Below are 19032 nucleotides of genomic sequence, written 5' to 3'. Positions count from 1 at the left end.
AGAACATTGATAGGTTAAGGCCAACGGGACGGGTAAGGAGGGAATTCGGACGGGCTAATGTCCAGGATACTAGAACATTGATAGGTTAAGGCCAACGGGATGGGTAAGGAGGGAATTCGGACGGGCTAATGTCCAGGATACTAGAACATTGATAGGTTAAGGCCAACGGGACGGGTAAGGAGGGAATTCGGACGGGCTAATGTCCAGGATACTAGAACATTGATAGGTTAAGGCCAACGGGACGGGTAAGGAGGGAATTCGGACGGGCTAATGTCCAGGATACTAGAACATTGATAGGTTAAGGCCAACGGGACGGGTAAGGAGGGAATTCGGACGGGCTAATGTCCAGGATACTAGAACATTGATAGGTTAAGGCCAACGGGACGGGTAAGGAGGGAATTCGGACGGGCTAATGTCCAGGATACTAGAACATTGATAGGTTAAGGCCAACGGGACGGGTAAGGAGGGAATTCGGACGGGCTAATGTCCAGGATACTAGAACATTGATAGGTTAAGGCCAACGGGACGGGTAAGGAGGGAATTCGGACGGGCTAATGTCCAGGATACTAGAACATTGATAGGTTAAGGCCAACGGGACGGGTAAGGAGGGAATTCGGACGGGCTAATGTCCAGGATACTAGAACATTGATAGGTTAAGGCCAACGGGAGGGGTAAGGAGGGAATTCGGACGGGCTAATGTCCAGGATACTAGAACATTGATAGGTTAAGGCCAACGGGACGGGTAAGGAGGGAATTCGGACGGGCTAATGTCCAGGATACTAGAACATTGATAGGTTAAGGCCAACGGGACGGGTAAGGAGGGAATTCGGACGGGCTAATGTCCAGGATACTAGAACATTGATAGGTTAAGGCCAACGGGACGGGTAAGGAGGGAATTCGGACGGGCTAATGTCCAGGATACTAGAACATTGATAGTTTAAGGCCAACGGGACGGGTAAGGAGGGAATTGTGACCAGCAGTTTTTCATCCATTAAATCATTAAATTCTACCATGATATTGTGGGATCTAATGCTGTATTTAAACACTTTTTTTTTCTTCTAAATGACAGGCTGTGAGCAAGAGTCCAGTGTGTCAATGTGGATCTATGTGTTCCTGGGTAATGTGTTAAGAGGGATAGGAGAGACTCCTGTACATCCGCTGGGAATCTCCTATATAGACGACTACGCCAGGTCTGAGAATGCAGCCCTTTACATTAGTAAGACAACATGTTTTTTTCTGTCTCACAAAAAAAAAAATGTATATTCATTATAACTTTCAGAATAATTTGTTTAAAGTAGAATAGGTCATCTGTCATGTAACTAAATAAAGTTCCTGTCTTTTCTATGTTTGAATGTTTCAGGCTGTGTCCAGACCATATCAATCATAGGTCCTGTCTTTGGCTACTTACTAGGATCCTTGTGTGCCAAGATATATGTTGACATAGGATACGTGAACATGGGTGAGTCGATTCAGACAACTACCATATTACTGGTGTCGTATATACAGCTTTCCACGGTGGTGCCATTACATAATGACATAATCCAGTTCAGTTCCTATATACTCATGGTGCTGTTATAGCAGACGCTTTTATCCAGAGCGACTTACAGTCATGCGTCTATACATTTTATATATGGGTAGCCCCAGCGGGAATCGAACCCACAACCTTTGGTGTTGCAAGGACTATGCTCTATCGCAGGTTTTCCCAAACTCGGTCCTGCCCCCCTGGGTGCACGTTTTTGTTTTTGCCCTAGCACTACACAGCTAATTCAAATAACCAACTCAGGACAGAGAATGGGAAACCTTGGGTTGTTCTCAATTCACTTCACTGATTTTAACTGAATCCTAAATGGCTTTGAGCCCAACCCTGTTGGTTATATGACCCTGCTACAGCTGTCCTTCTTCTCCAGAGACCATCACCATCACCCCAGGCGATGCCCGCTGGGTCGGGGCGTGGTGGCTAGGGTACCTCATAGCCGGGGCTATCACCCTCATGTCTGCCGTACCCTTCTGGTTCCTGCCCAAGTCGCTGCCCATGCCCGTGGATAAGCAACTTAATGCCAACTGCACCTCAGAACAGACCCGGTTCATCAAGGACTCTCCTTCAGCCATGGAAGATACGTTTAGACCAGTGGAACCGGCCAACTTCCATCAAATGGCTAAAGGTACCTTAATATCCCCTGGCCTAGCTCTTGAGAAGACCCATAACAACATGCAGCACAGGCCTAATGATCAGATAGATGAGTGTATACTTCAGGCAGGGTCAAATGAGTTTAGGGATACAGTAACGTATTGGAGAGGACCATATCTACTACACTCTTAAACATAAAAACGTGTTCCTGAAGGTTTCTTTGGCTGTCCCCATAGGAGAACCCTCTGAAGAACCATTTTATGTTCCAGGTAGAACCCTTTTGGGTTCCGTATAGAACCCAAAAGTGGTAAGGGTTCTACCTGGAATCCAAAAAGGGTTCTTCAAAGGGCTCTCCTATGGGGACGTCTGAAGAAACCTTCTAGGTTCTAGATTAAAAAAAAAAATTCTAAGAGTGTACTTCAGAGAGCACACTCTGGACTGTCTGAGCCCTCTGAAGAAGTAGCTATGGTCGTCTCCAATAGCATTATTCATTCTCTTTCCATCTGTATCTCAATGCAGTTTTATATGGATGTGAATGGTACATTATATTCTTTTTAACCTTTATTTAACTAGGCAAGTCAGTTAAGAACAAATTATTTTTTACAATGACAGCCAAACCCGGACGACGCTGAGCCAATTGTGCGCCGCCCTATGGGACTCCCAATCACGGCCGGATGTGATACAGGCTGGATTCAAAGAGACAAGTAAGAAATAAAAACGTACAGAAACAAGTAACAATAATCGCTGTTGTTTGTTGTTGTATTTTTCACAGAATTTGTTCCAACATTGAAGAGCCTTCTGGGAAGTCCAATCTATATAACCTACCTCTGCGTGACTATTATTCAATTCAACTCTCTCATTGGCATGGTAACCTACAAGCCCAAATACATTGAGCAACATTACGGACAGTCAGCATCGAAAGCCAACTTCCTAATGGGTGAGTGCTCCATCGTTTTATGATCATGTGTTTAATGTGTCTTTAAAATCATACATCATCAAAAATAACATTGCTAATATTGTGTAATGGTGCAATAAAAAAAAATATTTCAGTTAGCTGGTTTTGTCTGGAGAGTTTCATGTTCTGTCTTTTAGACATTTTTTTTATGTTACATTTCCATGGCAGTATGGTTCTTTCATACAAAAAAAACAGACAGCTCCTCAAAAGATAGCTCTGACTTCTCTGTAATTTAACACTGACATGAGGAGACAGACTCTGACTTCTCTGTAATTTAACACTGACATGAGGAGACAGACTGACTTCTCTGTAATTTAACACTGACATGAGGAGACAGACTCTGACTTCTCTGTAATTTAACACTGACATGAGGAGACGGACTCTGACTTCTCTGTAATTTAACACTGACATGAGGAGACAGACTCTGACTTCTCTGTAATTTAACACTGACATGAGGAGACACTGACTTCTCTGTAATTTAACACTGACATGAGGAGACGGACTAGATAAAAGCGAGAGACTTGAAATTAATAGAAAATAATAAATGTTGAATAATGTAATTAATAAATAGCCAGTCTTGATATAAAATTATATTAAAGTGAAATTATATTTAAAGGGCTGTTGATGACCACATAAAAATAATAATAATAATAATAATAATAATATGCTTTTATTCTGTACTCAATTAGAGAAGAGTGATTTAGTAGGGAGAGGAGAGGAGGTTGGGGGCTCAGCCAGAAATACATTCAGCATTCCCCCTGTCCTTTCAACCATCAAAGACAGTTTCATCTCTCATGACCACTTCACATGAAATATGGATGAACGACTTTGATATGAATGAGGCTATTCCTTCCTTTGATCTCTTCTGGGAAGAAGGATTGCGCTAGATACAGTCGCATCTCTGCCTCCCTGTAAAACCCAGTGAGTGATTCCCAATACAGTTCCTATCCCCTCTGTAAGAACCTGGGCCCTTTCTCAATTCGTATTTCTGTGATTCATCACATCCTATCTCCTTGCCCGCTTCTCAACCCTATTGGAGGAGAAGATCCTTATGAAGAGGTGGCGATGAGACAAAGATGATCATTGAGAAAGATCCCTTTTGTCTTGTGATGTCTGTATTGTACGTGCCTGGCTACCCAGACTCCTTGCTCCTGCCAAATGCTACACCACTCCCACGGACATTAGTTTCTTCTCTGCAATGAGTCTGGATCTGAGTACCTCCCCGACCCTTCAACGAATGCGAACACATTTTTGGGGCTGTCTGATTGGTCCAGAACCAGAACACACGTGGGCAAAGCGCCGGTTTGATAGTTCGTCATTGGCTTTGATACTCTGCTTGGTTAGAGATGATCCAATCGATGATGAATTTGTTTTTTACAACACCCCTCTTGCCTCTCGTCACCACAAACGACTTCAGAGTAAAGTATGTAGCGAACAACAGAGTAATGGAATCATTTATTGTGAGTTGTCAGGTTAGTATTCCATTGCAGGCATAATCACCATCACAGCTAGGAAGAGTGGATTGTGGTAGATCTTTCCCTGTAAAATGGCTGTAGTCAAGGCCGGCTCTAGCCTTTTGGAGGCCCTAAGCAACATTTTGTTGGGGGACCCCTCACCACCATGCTGGCAAAACATTTTAGTGGCCCCCTTCTTAACGGTGGAGAGATTTTTTGGTTTTGATTTAGAGTTCATTTCCTGCAATTCTACACTTTACCATGGGGCATAGAGAAAATGCTGCCGTTTTTACAGCTAATTTCCTGCAATTCTATACATTTTGCCCAGGCAATTATGAGCCTGAAAACGTCATCCTGGAACGTTTCTGCAAAAAAAGGTAAAATGTCACAGTAGCTGATGTTTTTTCTCAATACATTGCAGTCAATGGGGAAAATATGTCACAGTGTTGACGTTTGCAGTATGTCAATACATTGCAACTAATGGGGAAAGATGAGTGTCACAAGATTGATGCTTAGGTCAATACATACAGTAGCAGTCGATGGGAAAAGATAAGAGACAACCAATTGGGTTGAGCCAGGATGTTGAGATGAAGCGAGGCTTAGGGTCAGGCTTAGAATTGAGCTGGAAGTTGATATGAAGCTAGGGTTAGGAATGAGGTTACGGTTAGGGTTGAGCAGGGTTGAACTGTGAGTGGACATGAAGCGAGGGTTAGGGTTAGAGTTAGGGTTACGGTTAGGGTTGAACTATGAGTGGACATGAAGCGAGGGTTAGGGTTAGAGTTAGGGTTAGGGTTAGAGTTAGGGTTACGGTTAGAGTTGAACTATGAGTGAACATGAAATTAGAGTCTCAACCCTAGCCTTACTCCAATTTAACAATTCATTAATTTGCCCCTACACCTCTACATGGCTCCCAAGTGGCGCCGCGGTCTAAGGCACTACATCTCAGTGCAAGAGGCGTCACTACAGTCCCTGGTTCTGTATCCAGGCTGTATCACATCCGACCGTGATTGTGGGTCCCATAGGGCGGCGCACAATTGGCCCATTGTCGTCCGGGTTAGGCCGGGGTAGGCCGTCATTGTAAATAAGAATTTGTTCTTAACTGACTTGCCTAGTTAAATAAAGGTGAATAAAAACATTTAAAAAGAGGTAGGCCTCACCTGACCTAGACTTAATGTACTTTTGAGTGACGGCAGAACGGTTGAGGCTAGAAACAAAATTACACATGAATTAACTCTTCACAGTGAAAACTTGGTCTCTCAGATAAGAAGGCATTTCTTCCATAGAAAAGCATTGTCTACAGTCCTCACATAACCATGACACTCCCGTTGACTGCGTTTCCACTAGTTAACCCGTCCTTGCACACAACCAATCGTGACCTTATAGGGATGCCCTGTGTTGAGGTTCAGCTTCCTGTGACAACAGGAAGTGTCTTAATTTACCCCAACATGGTCCTTCATTCTCTCCCTGCAGTTACACAAAAACACTGTCTTCCATCCTCTGTAGAACGTAACGTCTTAATGTAAAAACTTGAGGGCATTATTTAAGAGTGTTCGAAGGAGGGAACCCGGCATATGAAATTTAAAGTCAATAGACCCAAAATAATTTTTGACCTCCATTGGACACAATGGTCTTGCAGTTCTAGAAACTAAGAGCCATATTATGAATTATTGAATTAATTCTGAAAAGGATATTGTAAAAAAAAAGTTAGATTGACTTTAAAATGTAAAACTGTGTGTGTCTGCCTTCCTGCCTGTCTGTCTGTTTGCCTGCCTATCTGTCTGTCAGCCTGTCTATGGGAGAGAGGAAGGAGAGAGAGAGGTGAGAGGAGGGGGAGGCAGGGAAAGGAGAGAGAGAGAGAGAGAGAGAATGGAGGGGGAAGAGGGAGACAGAAGTGGGAGAGTGAGGGAAGGGGAGAGGGTGAAGGGGGGATGGGGAGAGAGAGGAGGGAGAGAGACAGATGAGAGGAGGTAGAGGGAAAGAAGGAGGGAGAGAGAATGGAGGAGAGAGAGAGAGACAGAGAGAGAGAGACAGAGACGGAGAAGGTGAGAGGGAGACAGAGAGGGTGGACGATGAGAGGTGAGAGAGAGACGGAGAGGGTGGACGATGAGAGAGAGACGGAGAGAGGTGAGAGAGACGGAGTGGGTGGAGGATGAGAGATGTGAGAGAGACGGAGGGTGAGAGATGGAGACGGTGAGGGTGAGAGAGACGGAGAGGGTGGAGGATGAGTGATGAGAAGCAAAAATTCTTGCAATTCTACACATTTTGCCATGATTTATGCCATGTTAACATAATATCAACAGTAAGTGTGAGTCACTAACAAAATCAATGGAGACCACCTGGAAGTCAGGGGACCCTGGGCATGTTTACTGCAAGTTTAGATAGCTGGCTAGACTAACTTACCAGACTAACTTACCAGTCTAAAAAATGTTAGCTGGCGTGGGCTAATTGAGTGACTGTCAGTGACTGACATAAGACTAATAACTGCTGATGCACCTTGTGTATTTTAGTATTCTAAAAGGCGCTGCATGGTCAATGTGACGTCTGCATTGGCCGTGCAGCATTTACTGTGATACGGCCTCTGCAGAAGTCAGACCATTCATACTTCTTTCGCCTTCGCGGAGCAGAGCAGAGCTGTTGTCAAGGAAGTTGTCAAGGAAGTGAGTTTGTGTTCTTTTTCGGGACCTCCCGCCCCCCTCTACCGTCAACCAATCATGTCAATGTAGAGCTAAACGGACCCCTCCGCATTGTCCCTGTGGCTCAGTTGGTAGAGCATGGTGTGTGCAACGCCAGGGTTGTGGGTACGAATCCCATGGGGGGCCAGTACAATATATATTTTTTAAATAAATAAATGCATGAAATGAAATGTATGCATTCACTACTGTAAGTCGCTCTGGATAAGAGCGTCTGCTAAATGACTAAAATGTAAATGTAAAATGTTGCAACATTTGGGAGGCGCACGGCGATGCAGTACGGAGCTCAATTTGGTCTCTTCGTAATTGCGTCACACCATCCACACGGAGGCTTCGACCACATTCCCCGGATCAAGCATGCACATATAACACTCCAGTGTTAATTGCTAAATTGTAATTACTTCGCCACTATTGGCCTATTTATTGCCTTACCTCCTTACTTCATTTGCACACACTGTATACAGCTTCTTCTATTGTGTACGATTGTTTATTCCATGTGTAACTCTGTGTTGTTGTTTTTGTTGCACTGCTTTGCTTTATCTTGGCCAGGTCGCAGTTGTAAATGAGAACTTGTTCTCAACTGGCCTACCTGGTTAAAAAAAAAATGTCTTTAACTCTTAACAGTAAGTTGACACCCTGACTGAGTTCCTAAAAATGTATTTATTTATTTTTGGGGTCGGGGGCCCCGAAGCCCTAAATGGTCTCCTATGTCGCTTATGCCAAGGGCCAGGCCTGGCTATACCCCTAATTCCACACTTCCCCTCCCTGTAGTATAAACTTGTTATTCGTATGACGTCTGTAGAGATCCCATGGGGAAATCTGTTTGGGAATGAGCTGCCAACCAGAGGGTTGATGGTATCAGTATTGTAGATGCCTTCTCCTGACGTTGTGCCCTTGAAAGACACTTAACCGTCAAAACTGCTCCAGGGGAGCTGTAGTACGATTTAGAACGGTTCTTTCAACTTCCCTCTATGTGCTGTGCATGCATGGCTGACGTCTGTTCTGCTCTTCAGGCACGGTCAACATCCCTGCAGTGGCTCTGGGGATGTTCTCAGGGGGTGTGGTCATGAAGAAGTTCAAGCTGGGCGTCATGGGAGCTGCTAAGTTCGCCTTCGGGACCTCCCTGCTGGGGTACTTCCTGTCCCTCTTCTTCTTCGCCATGGGCTGTGACAATGCCAAGGTGGCTGGGATAACCATGTCATACACAGGGTAAGTCTCCACGTTGGATACAAACCTCCCCCATCATCTTTTATGTATTCAACTAAACTCTATTGGGAGCGAGTAGCTATTCTTAGTCACTCAGAATAGAGAAAAACATGTCACTCAAAAACAGAGTCGCTATGAACTGACCTAGAAAACAGTCTGCGTAAATGAGTGATCAGTGATGTTCTGACACAGCTTTCTAGAATCTAATACATACTGTACCTTTTCAGTTGTTTCTTTATCCGTCTCTTGTGTTTGTCCAGGGTGGAGGGGTTGTCGTACCAGCAGCCATCTCTGTTCTCTGAGTGTAACTCCGGTTGCCAGTGCTCCGGGAGTGACTGGGACCCTGTCTGTGGAGAGAACGGGATCACTTATGTGTCCCCCTGTTTGGCTGGCTGTAAATCCTCTACCGGAGCAGGCAAAAACACAGTGAGATGATATCCTAGCGTTCCCCTTGGGCCTATACACGGACTATACAAAACATTAAGAACTGCTCTTTCCATGACATAGACTGACCAGGTGAATCCAGTGGGAAGATATTATTTCTTACTGATGTCACTTGTTAAATCCATTTTAATCAGAGTAGATGAAGAGGAGGAGACAGGTTAAAGATGAACTATTAAGCCTTCAGACAATTGAGTCATGGATTGTGCATGTGTGCCATTCAGAGAGTGAATGGACAAGACCACCGGTTTGTGTCAAGAACTGCAACGCTTCTGGGTTTTTCACGCTCAACAGTTTCCTGAGTGTATCAAGAATGGTCCACCACCCAAAGGACGTCCAGCCAACTTGACACAACTGTGGGAAGCATTGGAGTCAACGTGAGACAGCATCCCTGTGGAACGCTTTCGACACCTTGTAGATTCAATGCCCCAATGAATTGAGTCTGTTCTGAGGGCAAAAGGGAGGGGGTGCAACTCAATATTAGGAAGGTGTTCTTAATGTTTGGTATACTCAGTGTATGTGAAGTCATGAGGTGACTCCCTAGACTATCTAGACTCCCAAGACCGCTAGTCTAGACTCCCTAGACCGCTAGTCCAGACTCCCTAGACCGCTAGTCCAGACTCCCTAGACCGCTAGTCCAGACTCCCTAGACCGCTAGTCCGGACTCCCTAGACCGCTAGTCCGGACTCCCAAGACCGCTAGTCCGGACTCCCAAGACCGCTAGTCCAGACTCCCAAGACCGCTAGTCCAGACTCCCAAGACCGCTAGTCCAGACTCCCTAGACCGCTAGTCCAGACTCCCTAGACCGCTAGTCCAGACTCCCTAGTCCAGACTCCCTAGTCCAGACTCCCTAGACCGCTAGTCCAGACTCCCTAGACCGCTAGTCCAGACTCCCTAGACCACTAGTCCAGACTCCCTAGACCGCTAGTCCAGACCGCTAGTCCAGACTCCCTAGACCGCTAGTCCAGACTCCCTAGACCGCTAGTCCAGACTCCCTAGACCGCTAGTCCAGACTCCCTAGACCGCTAGTCCAGACTCCCTAGTCCAGACTCCCTAGACCGCTAGTCCAGACTCCCTAGACCGCTAGTCCAGACTCCCTAGACCGCTAGTCCAGACTCCCTAGACCGCTAGTCCAGACTCCCTAGACCGCTAGTCCAGACTCCCTAGACCGCTAGTCCAGACTCCCTAGACCGCTAGTCCAGACTCCCTAGTCCAGACTCCCTAGTCCAGACTCCCTAGACCGCTAGTCCAGACTCCCTAGACCGCTAGTCCAGACTCCCTAGACCACTAGTCCAGACTCCCTAGACCGCTAGTCCAGACCGCTAGTCCAGACTCCCTAGACCGCTAGTCCAGACTCCCTAGACCGCTAGTCCAGACTCCCTAGACCGCTAGTCCAGACTCCCTAGTCCAGACTCCCTAGACCGCTAGTCCAGACTCCCTAGACCGCTAGTCCAGACTCCCTAGACCGCTAGTCCAGACTCCCTAGACCGCTAGTCCAGACTCCCTAGACCGCTAGTCCAGACTCCCTAGACCGCTAGTCCAGACCGCTAGTCCAGACTCCCAAGAACGCTAGTCCGGACTCCCTAGACCGCTAGTCCGGACTCCCTAGACCGCTAGTCCGGACTCTCTAGACCGCTAGTCCGGACTCTCTAGACCGCTAGTCCGGACTCTCTAGACCGCTAGTCCGGACTCTCTAGACCGCTAGTCCGGACTCTCTAGACCGCTAGTCCGGACTCTCTAGACCGCTAGTCCGGACTCTCTAGACCGCTAGTCCGGACTCCCTAGACCGCTAGTCCGGACTCCCTAGACCGCTAGTCCAGACTCCCTAGACCGCTAGTCCAGACTCCCTAGACCGCTAGTCCAGACTCCCTAGACCGCTAGTCCAGACCGCTAGTCCGGACTCCCAGACCGCTAGTCCAGACCGCTAGTCCAGACTCCCTAGACCGCTAGTCCAGACTCCCTAGACCGCTAGTCCAGACCGCTAGTCCAGACTCCCTAGACCGCTAGTCCGGACTCTCTAGACCGCTAGTCCGGACTCTCTAGACCGCTAGTCCGGACTCTCTAGACCGCTAGTCCGGACTCCCTAGACCGCTAGTCCAGACTCCCTAGACCGCTAGTCCAGACTCCCTAGACCGCTAGTCCAGACTCCCTAGACCGCTAGTCCAAACTCCCTAGACCGCTAGTCCGGACTCCCATATTATTGCAATGTTTTACTACTCAGTGATCCCTCCCCATGTCCTCTCCTCCAGGTGTTTGACCAGTGCAGGTGTGTGGCGGTGACAGGGGCAGGTTCTCAGCCCAGTAACCAGACTGCCTCCCTGGGTCACTGTCCAATCAGAGACAGCTGTGACACAATGTTCCCCTACTTCCTCTTCTTGTCTGTCATCACTTCCTTCATAATCTCTCTGGGTGGAACGCCAGGCTTCATGCTTCTCATCAGGTCAGTGAGGCCATCTAGTGGATGGACTGGAGAAATGCAACAATGATACAAAATGGGTTGTATCCTGACATGTTCAACTTGGGGAAACAGTTTTGTAAAAATCATGCTTTGATGTCACTCAAGTTCAAGTTAATCACAACAGTTGGATTAAGTTTAGTTGGCCTTTAAAGGAGTTCCCCTAACTCCCTAATAATCTTCTTATAGGTGCATTAAGCCTGAGTTTAAATCCCTTGCTCTTGGAGTCCACACGTTGGCCACCCGGACCCTGGGTGAGTATTACTTATGTCCTCGGTTGACTGATTGATTGAGTTAGTCAATGATTGATTGATTGATTGATTGATTGATTTTAGCTGGCATCCCTGCACCTATCTACTTCGGCGCCATCATAGACACGACCTGTTTAAAGTGGGGAATCACAAAATGCGGAGGAAGAGGAGCGTGCAGAATCTACAACACAACAGCCTACAGGTAAAACACCTCGGGGGTCAATTCAGACGTAGGAAACTACGCCTTTCACTATGCACTTTTCAGTAGTTGGTATTCAGACTTACCTTATGCAGGTGCGTAATGGCTTTGCAGGCGTGGTTCCCTTGCACGCGCCGAATAAATGTAATTCAACAGCTGAAAACCCTCCCGCTTCCTGGCCAACCGATTTTTCTCGTCAAGTTTTAATTTCAATATGATTTTTAGTACATTTATCTAAATCCATCCCATTAAATTTGGTGTACCTTTTTTAATTAGAAATTCCTCGACGGACTTACTAGAATATACGGAGAGAAGAGTTCAGAATATTAGGGATCCATGAAAGAAAGCCAGGTAAATACTTGCATATTAATCTCCTTGTCAGCACCAATTGGTAAAAATACTCTGATCTTGTGTATTATTTAAGGATAGCAAAGTATATATGAATAATAAAAAAAATAAAAAACAGGTCTGGACAGCCTTTACGCACAAAATATATTGGCGAATAAAAAAAATATAGTGGTTTGATTCTCCCTGAAAGTTGCCGTGTTGAATAGTTTAATCTATGAAAAATTTGAAGTTGACAAAAATGGACAATAAGGGTTGAGCAATAGTCCTATAAATCTACCCTGATCATCCTCATTAATCATGGAACTGTTATACAGTCCAGTTGTGGTGAACCGTGTGCCAGGCTCCGGGTTTAAACTGCTCAGTATGATCCAGTCGATGTGAACCGTGTGCCAGGCTCCGGATTTAAACTGCTCCGTATGATCTGCGTTTCATAGTGATTCCAATAGGCTACATGTCCCAAATTATTGCACAATTTATAATAAGTTAGCCGGATATGATCCACTGTTGTTAGCGATCCTTCAGGAACAACCACACGAACGTGAGAGCGGAAAGATAGGTAAACTAACGCTGTAATGGAATGATGCAAAATGTAAGGAAACTAACACTAAAGTCAGTGACAGTTGTAAATGTTTGTGGGTATAACTGACGGTGGCTACCGATAGTGTTGCTCGGTTCTAAACAAATGGAGTAAAAATTGAAATAAGGAAAGGAAAACATCTAACCAAGTGTATTCATTCACCCACTGGGACATACAGCTGCAAAGACCGCATAAACACGTCTTTATACCTCACAACTAGGCAGAGACATCTCCTAACATGTCCAAGATAGTATCTTACTGGTATTGTCATGGCCCTGACTAAGTCTAGGACCCTCATGGGTGTGGAAATAGGACTATAATCACATGGTCTGCCCCTGTGGCCACCCTCCTAGCAGTGTCTTCTCTTTCATCTGTTGACCTTATCTTGAGTTCCACATCTCTCATTAAATTTTTTTTAAGTGTTTAACCTTTATTTATCTCAGCAAGTCAGTTAAGAGCAAACTCATATTTACAATGGCAGCCATCCAGGGAACAGTGGGTTAACAGCCTTGTTCAGGGGCAGAACGACAGATTTTTACCTTGTCAGCTTGTGGATTTGATCTAGCAACCTTTCGGTTAGTGGCCCAACCCTCTAACCACTAGGCTACCTGCCCCCCCCCCCCCATGCTCCTGATTCCGCGATATGCATTTTCTGCACTTGTCTCACTCAGTAACTTTCCATATCACTCAGTAACTTTCAACACACCTAGTTCCTCTTGACCCCTAACATATGCATTCTTTATACATGTAAAGTAATCAATAACTTCTGGTATGGTAACATGAATAAATATATTTCAAACTAGAATCCAAATCCATACTGTTCAACATTATACACAATTTGAAATTACTTATAAATGAACAGAAAAGAAAACATGATTAATATTCTCATAATTAGTTTGTATGTTCACACCTCCAAGACTTATGGGCTTTGATTATGTAATCTGCTTCCATGGCTTAAGGCCCCGGACTGAATTCATAATCGCACTAATAACACTCTAACCCCTCCTATCTGCCATTACCCGTCCTATTGAACAACTGATAATGACATTTCAGTTGGAGATTTTGACTTTCTCTTCCTCCCTCAGGCTCTTAACTAAGAGAGCGACTGCAAAAGACTTGAAAAGTACAAGAAAACAGAAAAGATGACAAGTGTTAGTAATGCATAATCATTTATGGCAATAACCAACGTTTGATTACATGACGATCCCCAATCTCTCTTAATGTGACTAAGGGATGCCTTTGGGATACCGTTCTGCTGGGTTCCACAGAAACGCTGATACCCAGACTTCCTCCTCAGTTAAAAGTCTATACATATAATTAAAATCATAAATCAACTCAGTAGGTTTGGCACTATACTGTATTTTACGCATGGCTACAGAAGTCTATAGCTTGACTCTCCGAATGTCATTCTTGCAAGTTATAAAGCCAGCATTTCATAAATTTGACTTTGAAATAAAATGATATACCACTGGGCACACACACGTCAATTCAATATATATTCCACGTTGGTTCAACGTAATTGAATTGAAATGACGCTGAAACATCGTTGATTCAACCAGTGTGTGCCCAGTGGGATGTTGATATGCTTCAGTTTGATACCATATGACTGGTTTTACAATTTTTCTCCAGCGATCAAAACATAAAACCCTCACACTTGCTGGCCAACGGATTATTTCTTGCGGTTTTCAGTCCATTTATCTTAAGGCCATCCCTTTAAAAGACGCTGTACACTTTTAGTTTGATTTTGTTGGATCAATGAAAGAAAGGCATCTAAATATATGCATTTTCTTCTCCATTTCAGAACCAATAAAAAAAAATACTCTGATTTTGTAGATATTTTAGGGTTAGGAAAGTACTTATGAATCATAAACAGGTTTGGAGAGCCTTTACGCATGAAATAAATAAAAATGCGGTTTGATTCATTCAGAAAATTGCCACATTAATTTCTTCAACCCATGGTAATGTTGGAAGATTAGTGTACATAGAATTATAACAGGGAGATTAGTGTACAATAGTTGGCTATACCCTGTTCTATTGCCTGCACTAACCACGGGCCAAGTATTATGCCATGCGTCAGTTCAAACCGTTACAGCTTGGTGTGCTCTCCACTCCAGAACAATTTAATTAGCCTACATGTCTTTCTTTTATATATATATGATCAACTTTTACTAATGATCGTCAGCAACAACCACACAGCCGTGACGGCGTTTACAGAGGAACCAAATGAAGGTAAATGAAACAATTGAATTTAATGGAATGATAATGTAGGCTATACCAACTTAAGGGAACGAACAGTAAAGTGGAGGGTGAATATATGTGGTTATTAGGCTTACTGACGGTTGATACTGATAGTGACTAATATTTTACATGACAGGAAACAGAGAAAGTCAGGTTAGCCGATAATTAACACATTCAAGAATGCCCATCCCTTCAAGTTAAAATGCCATATAATTTCGGTAGGTCCGCTAGACTTTTTTCATAGTTTCCTCACATGTAAAGGTGGTGGAATTATGAGGGAATTAAGTCAATGTCAGAGTACGGTGTCTCTGTAGACACATTCATGTATTCCATCTTCACCCCGAGTGAATAGCTGGTGAATAGCATGCCATTTTCATGCCTAAATTTAAGGTCGGATGCTTAACTCAGGTGGGAATTCCCCCTAGTGAACCTCTACAGTACAGCTCCATCTCTTTGGATAGGGTTAGCCCACATTGGTTTTAGTAAATACTTATTTCCTTGTTTTACTGTGCCATGTTTTTAGTGTTCATGCTCTCTGCTCTATTTTAGGGCAACAGTTAACATTAATGTACACTAATGTAAAGTGTTAGTTTAGAATGGTCTACTTCAAACACTTACAACCCCGTTAAATGTTTCCTTCGTGTAAAAGTGTAACCTATTTTAGTTTATTCTGAGGATTTTTGTTTGTTAACCAGGCAAGTCAGTTAAGAACAAATTCTTATTTACAATGACGGCCTAGGAACAATGGGTTAACTGCCTTGTTCAGGGGGCAGAACAACAGATTTTTACCTTGTCAGCTCGGGGATTCGATCTTGCAACCTTTCGGTTACTAGTCCAACGCTAGCTGCCGCCCTGATTCACTCTCTCCTCTGGTCTGTTCTAGGATAGTATACCTGGGTCTGGCTCTGGTCCTAAGGACTGGAAGGGGGATACCGACTGTAGTCAGTTGTACAACTGAATCCATTCAACCGACATGTTTAACCCACCCCTCTGATTCCGAGAGATGTGGGGGGGGGGCTGCCTAAAATACGTCATCAGCACCCGGGGAGCAGTTCTTGTTGGTTAACTGTCTTGTTGAAGGGCAGAACAGCAGATCTTTCCACCTTGAGGGCTCAGGGATTCGAACCAGGGACTTTTCGGTTACAGGCCCAAAACTCTTAGCAGATGGCAGGTAGCCTAGCGGTTATCTCTTGCTTGCTGTGTATACTGGCTTTCCCTAACTCTGACCCTAACCCTAACACCATTCCTAACCCTAATCCTAGCTCTGACCCTATCCCTAATCCTAACCCTTACTCAAACTATCCCTCCCCCAATCCTAACTCTGATCCTATCCCTAATCCTAACTCTGACCCTAACCATAATCTCTCCTCTGTTCTGTTCTAGGGTAGTATACCTGGGTCTGACTATGGGCCTGAGGACTGTCTCTTTCCTCCTGTGTATACTGGGCTTCGTTCTACTCGGGAGGCACGTCAAGCAGGAAGAGAAAATGGCACTGACCAATGGGAATGTAGAGATGGAGTCCGAGTCTCTCAGGAAAGAGGAGAGCAACAACTCTTTACACTGTGATCAGTTTGTAAGAGCGCTGGACTGTAACCCTGACAGGGAGACACGCCTTTGATGGTCCTCAATAGCTCAACATAGATCGACTCCAAGACGGAATGAAACAGGTGTCGGTGTAGCGACTTTTGCCTACATAAAGCTAGTTGTGATCTCCCCCAAGTGTGTTAACTCTGTTGGAGTAGACTGTCTTTAGCAAGTTTGCCAACAGTCTGAGAGGCCCATGTTTGCACTGTCACCGTTCACCACAACGGTAATCATTTTGACAGTACCAGTGTTAATTATTTTTGGGTGAATATTCAGCAAATATTTTTGTGAAAGGTGTCAGTACCCTGTGCTGGTACTCCATACCGTTGTGTACCTGCTCCACTGACACCAATATATGCCCTGACATCTCCTTTTTATGTATTTTTCCACCCTGAATACAAGCGATTTAGCGAGGAGAGAAGAGCATAAAGTCTATTTGTACTGTACTCCTGTAGATGATGTGAAAAAAATTGCTGTTTTTTGTTTATACAGTACCTAGTGAAAGTACACACACCCCTTGCAGAGTATTCACATTTTGCTGCATTACATTTTTTATCTAAAAAGGGATTACATTAGATATTTTTCCTTCAAATCTACTCAACTCCACATTTTCAAAAAGTGAAAGAAAGTTATTTCAAAGATTTTACTGAGTTAAATTTCATATAAGGAAATTGAAATAAATTAATTACACCCTAATCTATGGATTTCACATGACTGGGAATACAGAAATGAATCTGTTGGTCACAGATACCTTTAATAAAAAGTAGGGGCGTGGATCAGAAAACCAGTCAGTATCTGGTGTGACCACCATTTGCCTCATGCAGCTCGACACATCTCCTTCACATAGAGTTGATCATTCCCACTCCTCTTCAATGGCTGTGCGAAGTTTCTGGATATTGGCTGGAACCAGAGCATCCCAAACATGCTCAATGGGTGACATGTCTGAGTATGCAGGCCATAGAAGAACTGGGCCATTTTCAGCTTCCAGGAATTGTGTACAGATCCTTGCAACATGGGACCGTGCATTATCAACCTAAAACATGAGGTGATGGCGGCGGACAAATGGCACGACAATGGGCCTCAGGATGTTGTCACTGCAATTGTGTTTGTCCATAGTTTATGCCTGCCCATACCATAACCCCACTGCCACCAATGGGAACTTTGTTCACAATGTTGACATCAGAAAACCGCTCGCACACATGACGCCATACACGTGGTCTATGGTTGTGAGGCCGGGTGCACGTACTGCCAAATTCTCTAAAACAACTTTGGAGGGGGCTTATGGTAGACAAATTAACATTCACCTCTCTGGCAACAGATTCTGGTGGACATTCCTTCAGAAAGCATGCCAATTGCACGCTCCCTCAACTTGAGACATCTGTGGCATCTTGTTGTGTGACAAAACTGCACATTTTAGAGTGGTCTTTTATTGTCCCCAGAGTCTGTGTAATGATCATGCTGTTTAATCAGCTTCTTGATTATGCCACACCTGTCAGGTGGCTGGATTATATTGGCAAAGGATAAATGCTCACTAACAGGGATGTAAACAAATTTTTGCTCAACATTTGAGAGGAATACGCTTTTTGTGCATATGGAACATTTCTGGGATCTTTTATTTCAGCTCATGAAACATGGGACCAACACTTTACATGTTGCGTATATATTTTTGTTCAGTGTAAATATTTACTGAGCTTGAGCCATTTTTACAACAACAATGGATATATGTTACCCTAAGAGTTTTGCAAGGTTAGTAGAACCTTATAAAAAATGATTCACAGCTGTAATCGCTGCTGAAGGTACTTGCACCAAGTGTTAACTCTTACACAATCAATACATCCCCACTTTATATTTCTTAGTAATTTGGAAAATGAATTTGTAATATTTATTTCACTTATAAATTTGAAGTAGGTTGTGTAGATCCATAGGGGGGAAATATCTGATTTAATCCATTTTATTTTGTATTTTTAGGCAGCAAAAGAAGACTGCATGCGGTGTGTAGACTCATGACTGTATGGAACAAAAATACATTTCTTGAATGTTAAAAAAATCACATTTGTGTTTTACAGTGCCTTGCAAAAGTATTCATCCCCCTTGGCGAGTTTCCTATTTTGTTGCATTACAACCTTTAATTTAAATTTAAATAGATTTTTATTTGGAGGTCATGTAATGGACATACACAAAATTGTCCAAATTGGTGAAGTGAAATGAAAAAAATAAGTTATTTAAAAAAAAAAAATGTAAATGGAAAAGTGGTGGGTGCATATGTATTCATCCCCTTTGCTATGAAGCCCCTAAATAAGATCTGGTGCCACCAATTACCTTCAGAAGTCACATAATTAGTTAGATTGCACACAGGTAAACTTTATTTAAGTGTCACATGATCTGTCACATGATCTCAGTATATATACACCTGTTCTGAAAGGCCCCAGAGTCTGCAACACCACAAAGCAAGGGGCACCACCAAGCAAGCAGCACCATGAAGACCATGCCAAGGGGGGTGAATACT

The 19032-nt window shown here is 44.1% G+C and overlaps 1 protein-coding gene and 1 long non-coding RNA gene across 2 annotated transcripts in view; one reads left to right on the top strand and one right to left on the bottom strand.

Annotated features, from left to right (window-relative positions):
- LOC106561698 (solute carrier organic anion transporter family member 1C1) overlaps positions 1–18705 on the top strand; it is a 33122-nt gene extending 14417 nt beyond the window's left edge. Inside the window, exons 5-14 of the mRNA XM_014125906.2 lie at positions 1070–1216; positions 1361–1459; positions 1908–2162; positions 2901–3065; positions 8241–8436; positions 8694–8859; positions 11124–11314; positions 11519–11583; positions 11665–11782; positions 16326–18705. Coding sequence (XP_013981381.1) covers positions 1070–1216; positions 1361–1459; positions 1908–2162; positions 2901–3065; positions 8241–8436; positions 8694–8859; positions 11124–11314; positions 11519–11583; positions 11665–11782; positions 16326–16560 — 1637 coding nt within the window. The 3' untranslated portion in view covers positions 16561–18705. The remainder of the gene's footprint in view (positions 1–1069; positions 1217–1360; positions 1460–1907; positions 2163–2900; positions 3066–8240; positions 8437–8693; positions 8860–11123; positions 11315–11518; positions 11584–11664; positions 11783–16325) is intronic.
- Positions 8180–12121, bottom strand: LOC106561699 (uncharacterized). Its single transcript, XR_001318884.2, has 3 exons — positions 11866–12121; positions 8653–8780; positions 8180–8411 (listed from the first exon to the last, which is right to left on the bottom strand). It is a non-coding gene; the product is annotated as an uncharacterized lncRNA (long non-coding RNA).
- Positions 18706–19032: the final 327 nt, after the last annotated feature.

Source organism: Salmo salar, chromosome ssa10 (assembly GCF_905237065.1).
Source record: "Salmo salar chromosome ssa10, Ssal_v3.1, whole genome shotgun sequence".
NCBI lineage: Eukaryota > Metazoa > Chordata > Actinopteri > Salmoniformes > Salmonidae > Salmo > Salmo salar.
Note: the sequence above shows the minus strand (reverse complement) of the source record. Positions and strands in the feature narration are given on the sequence as shown.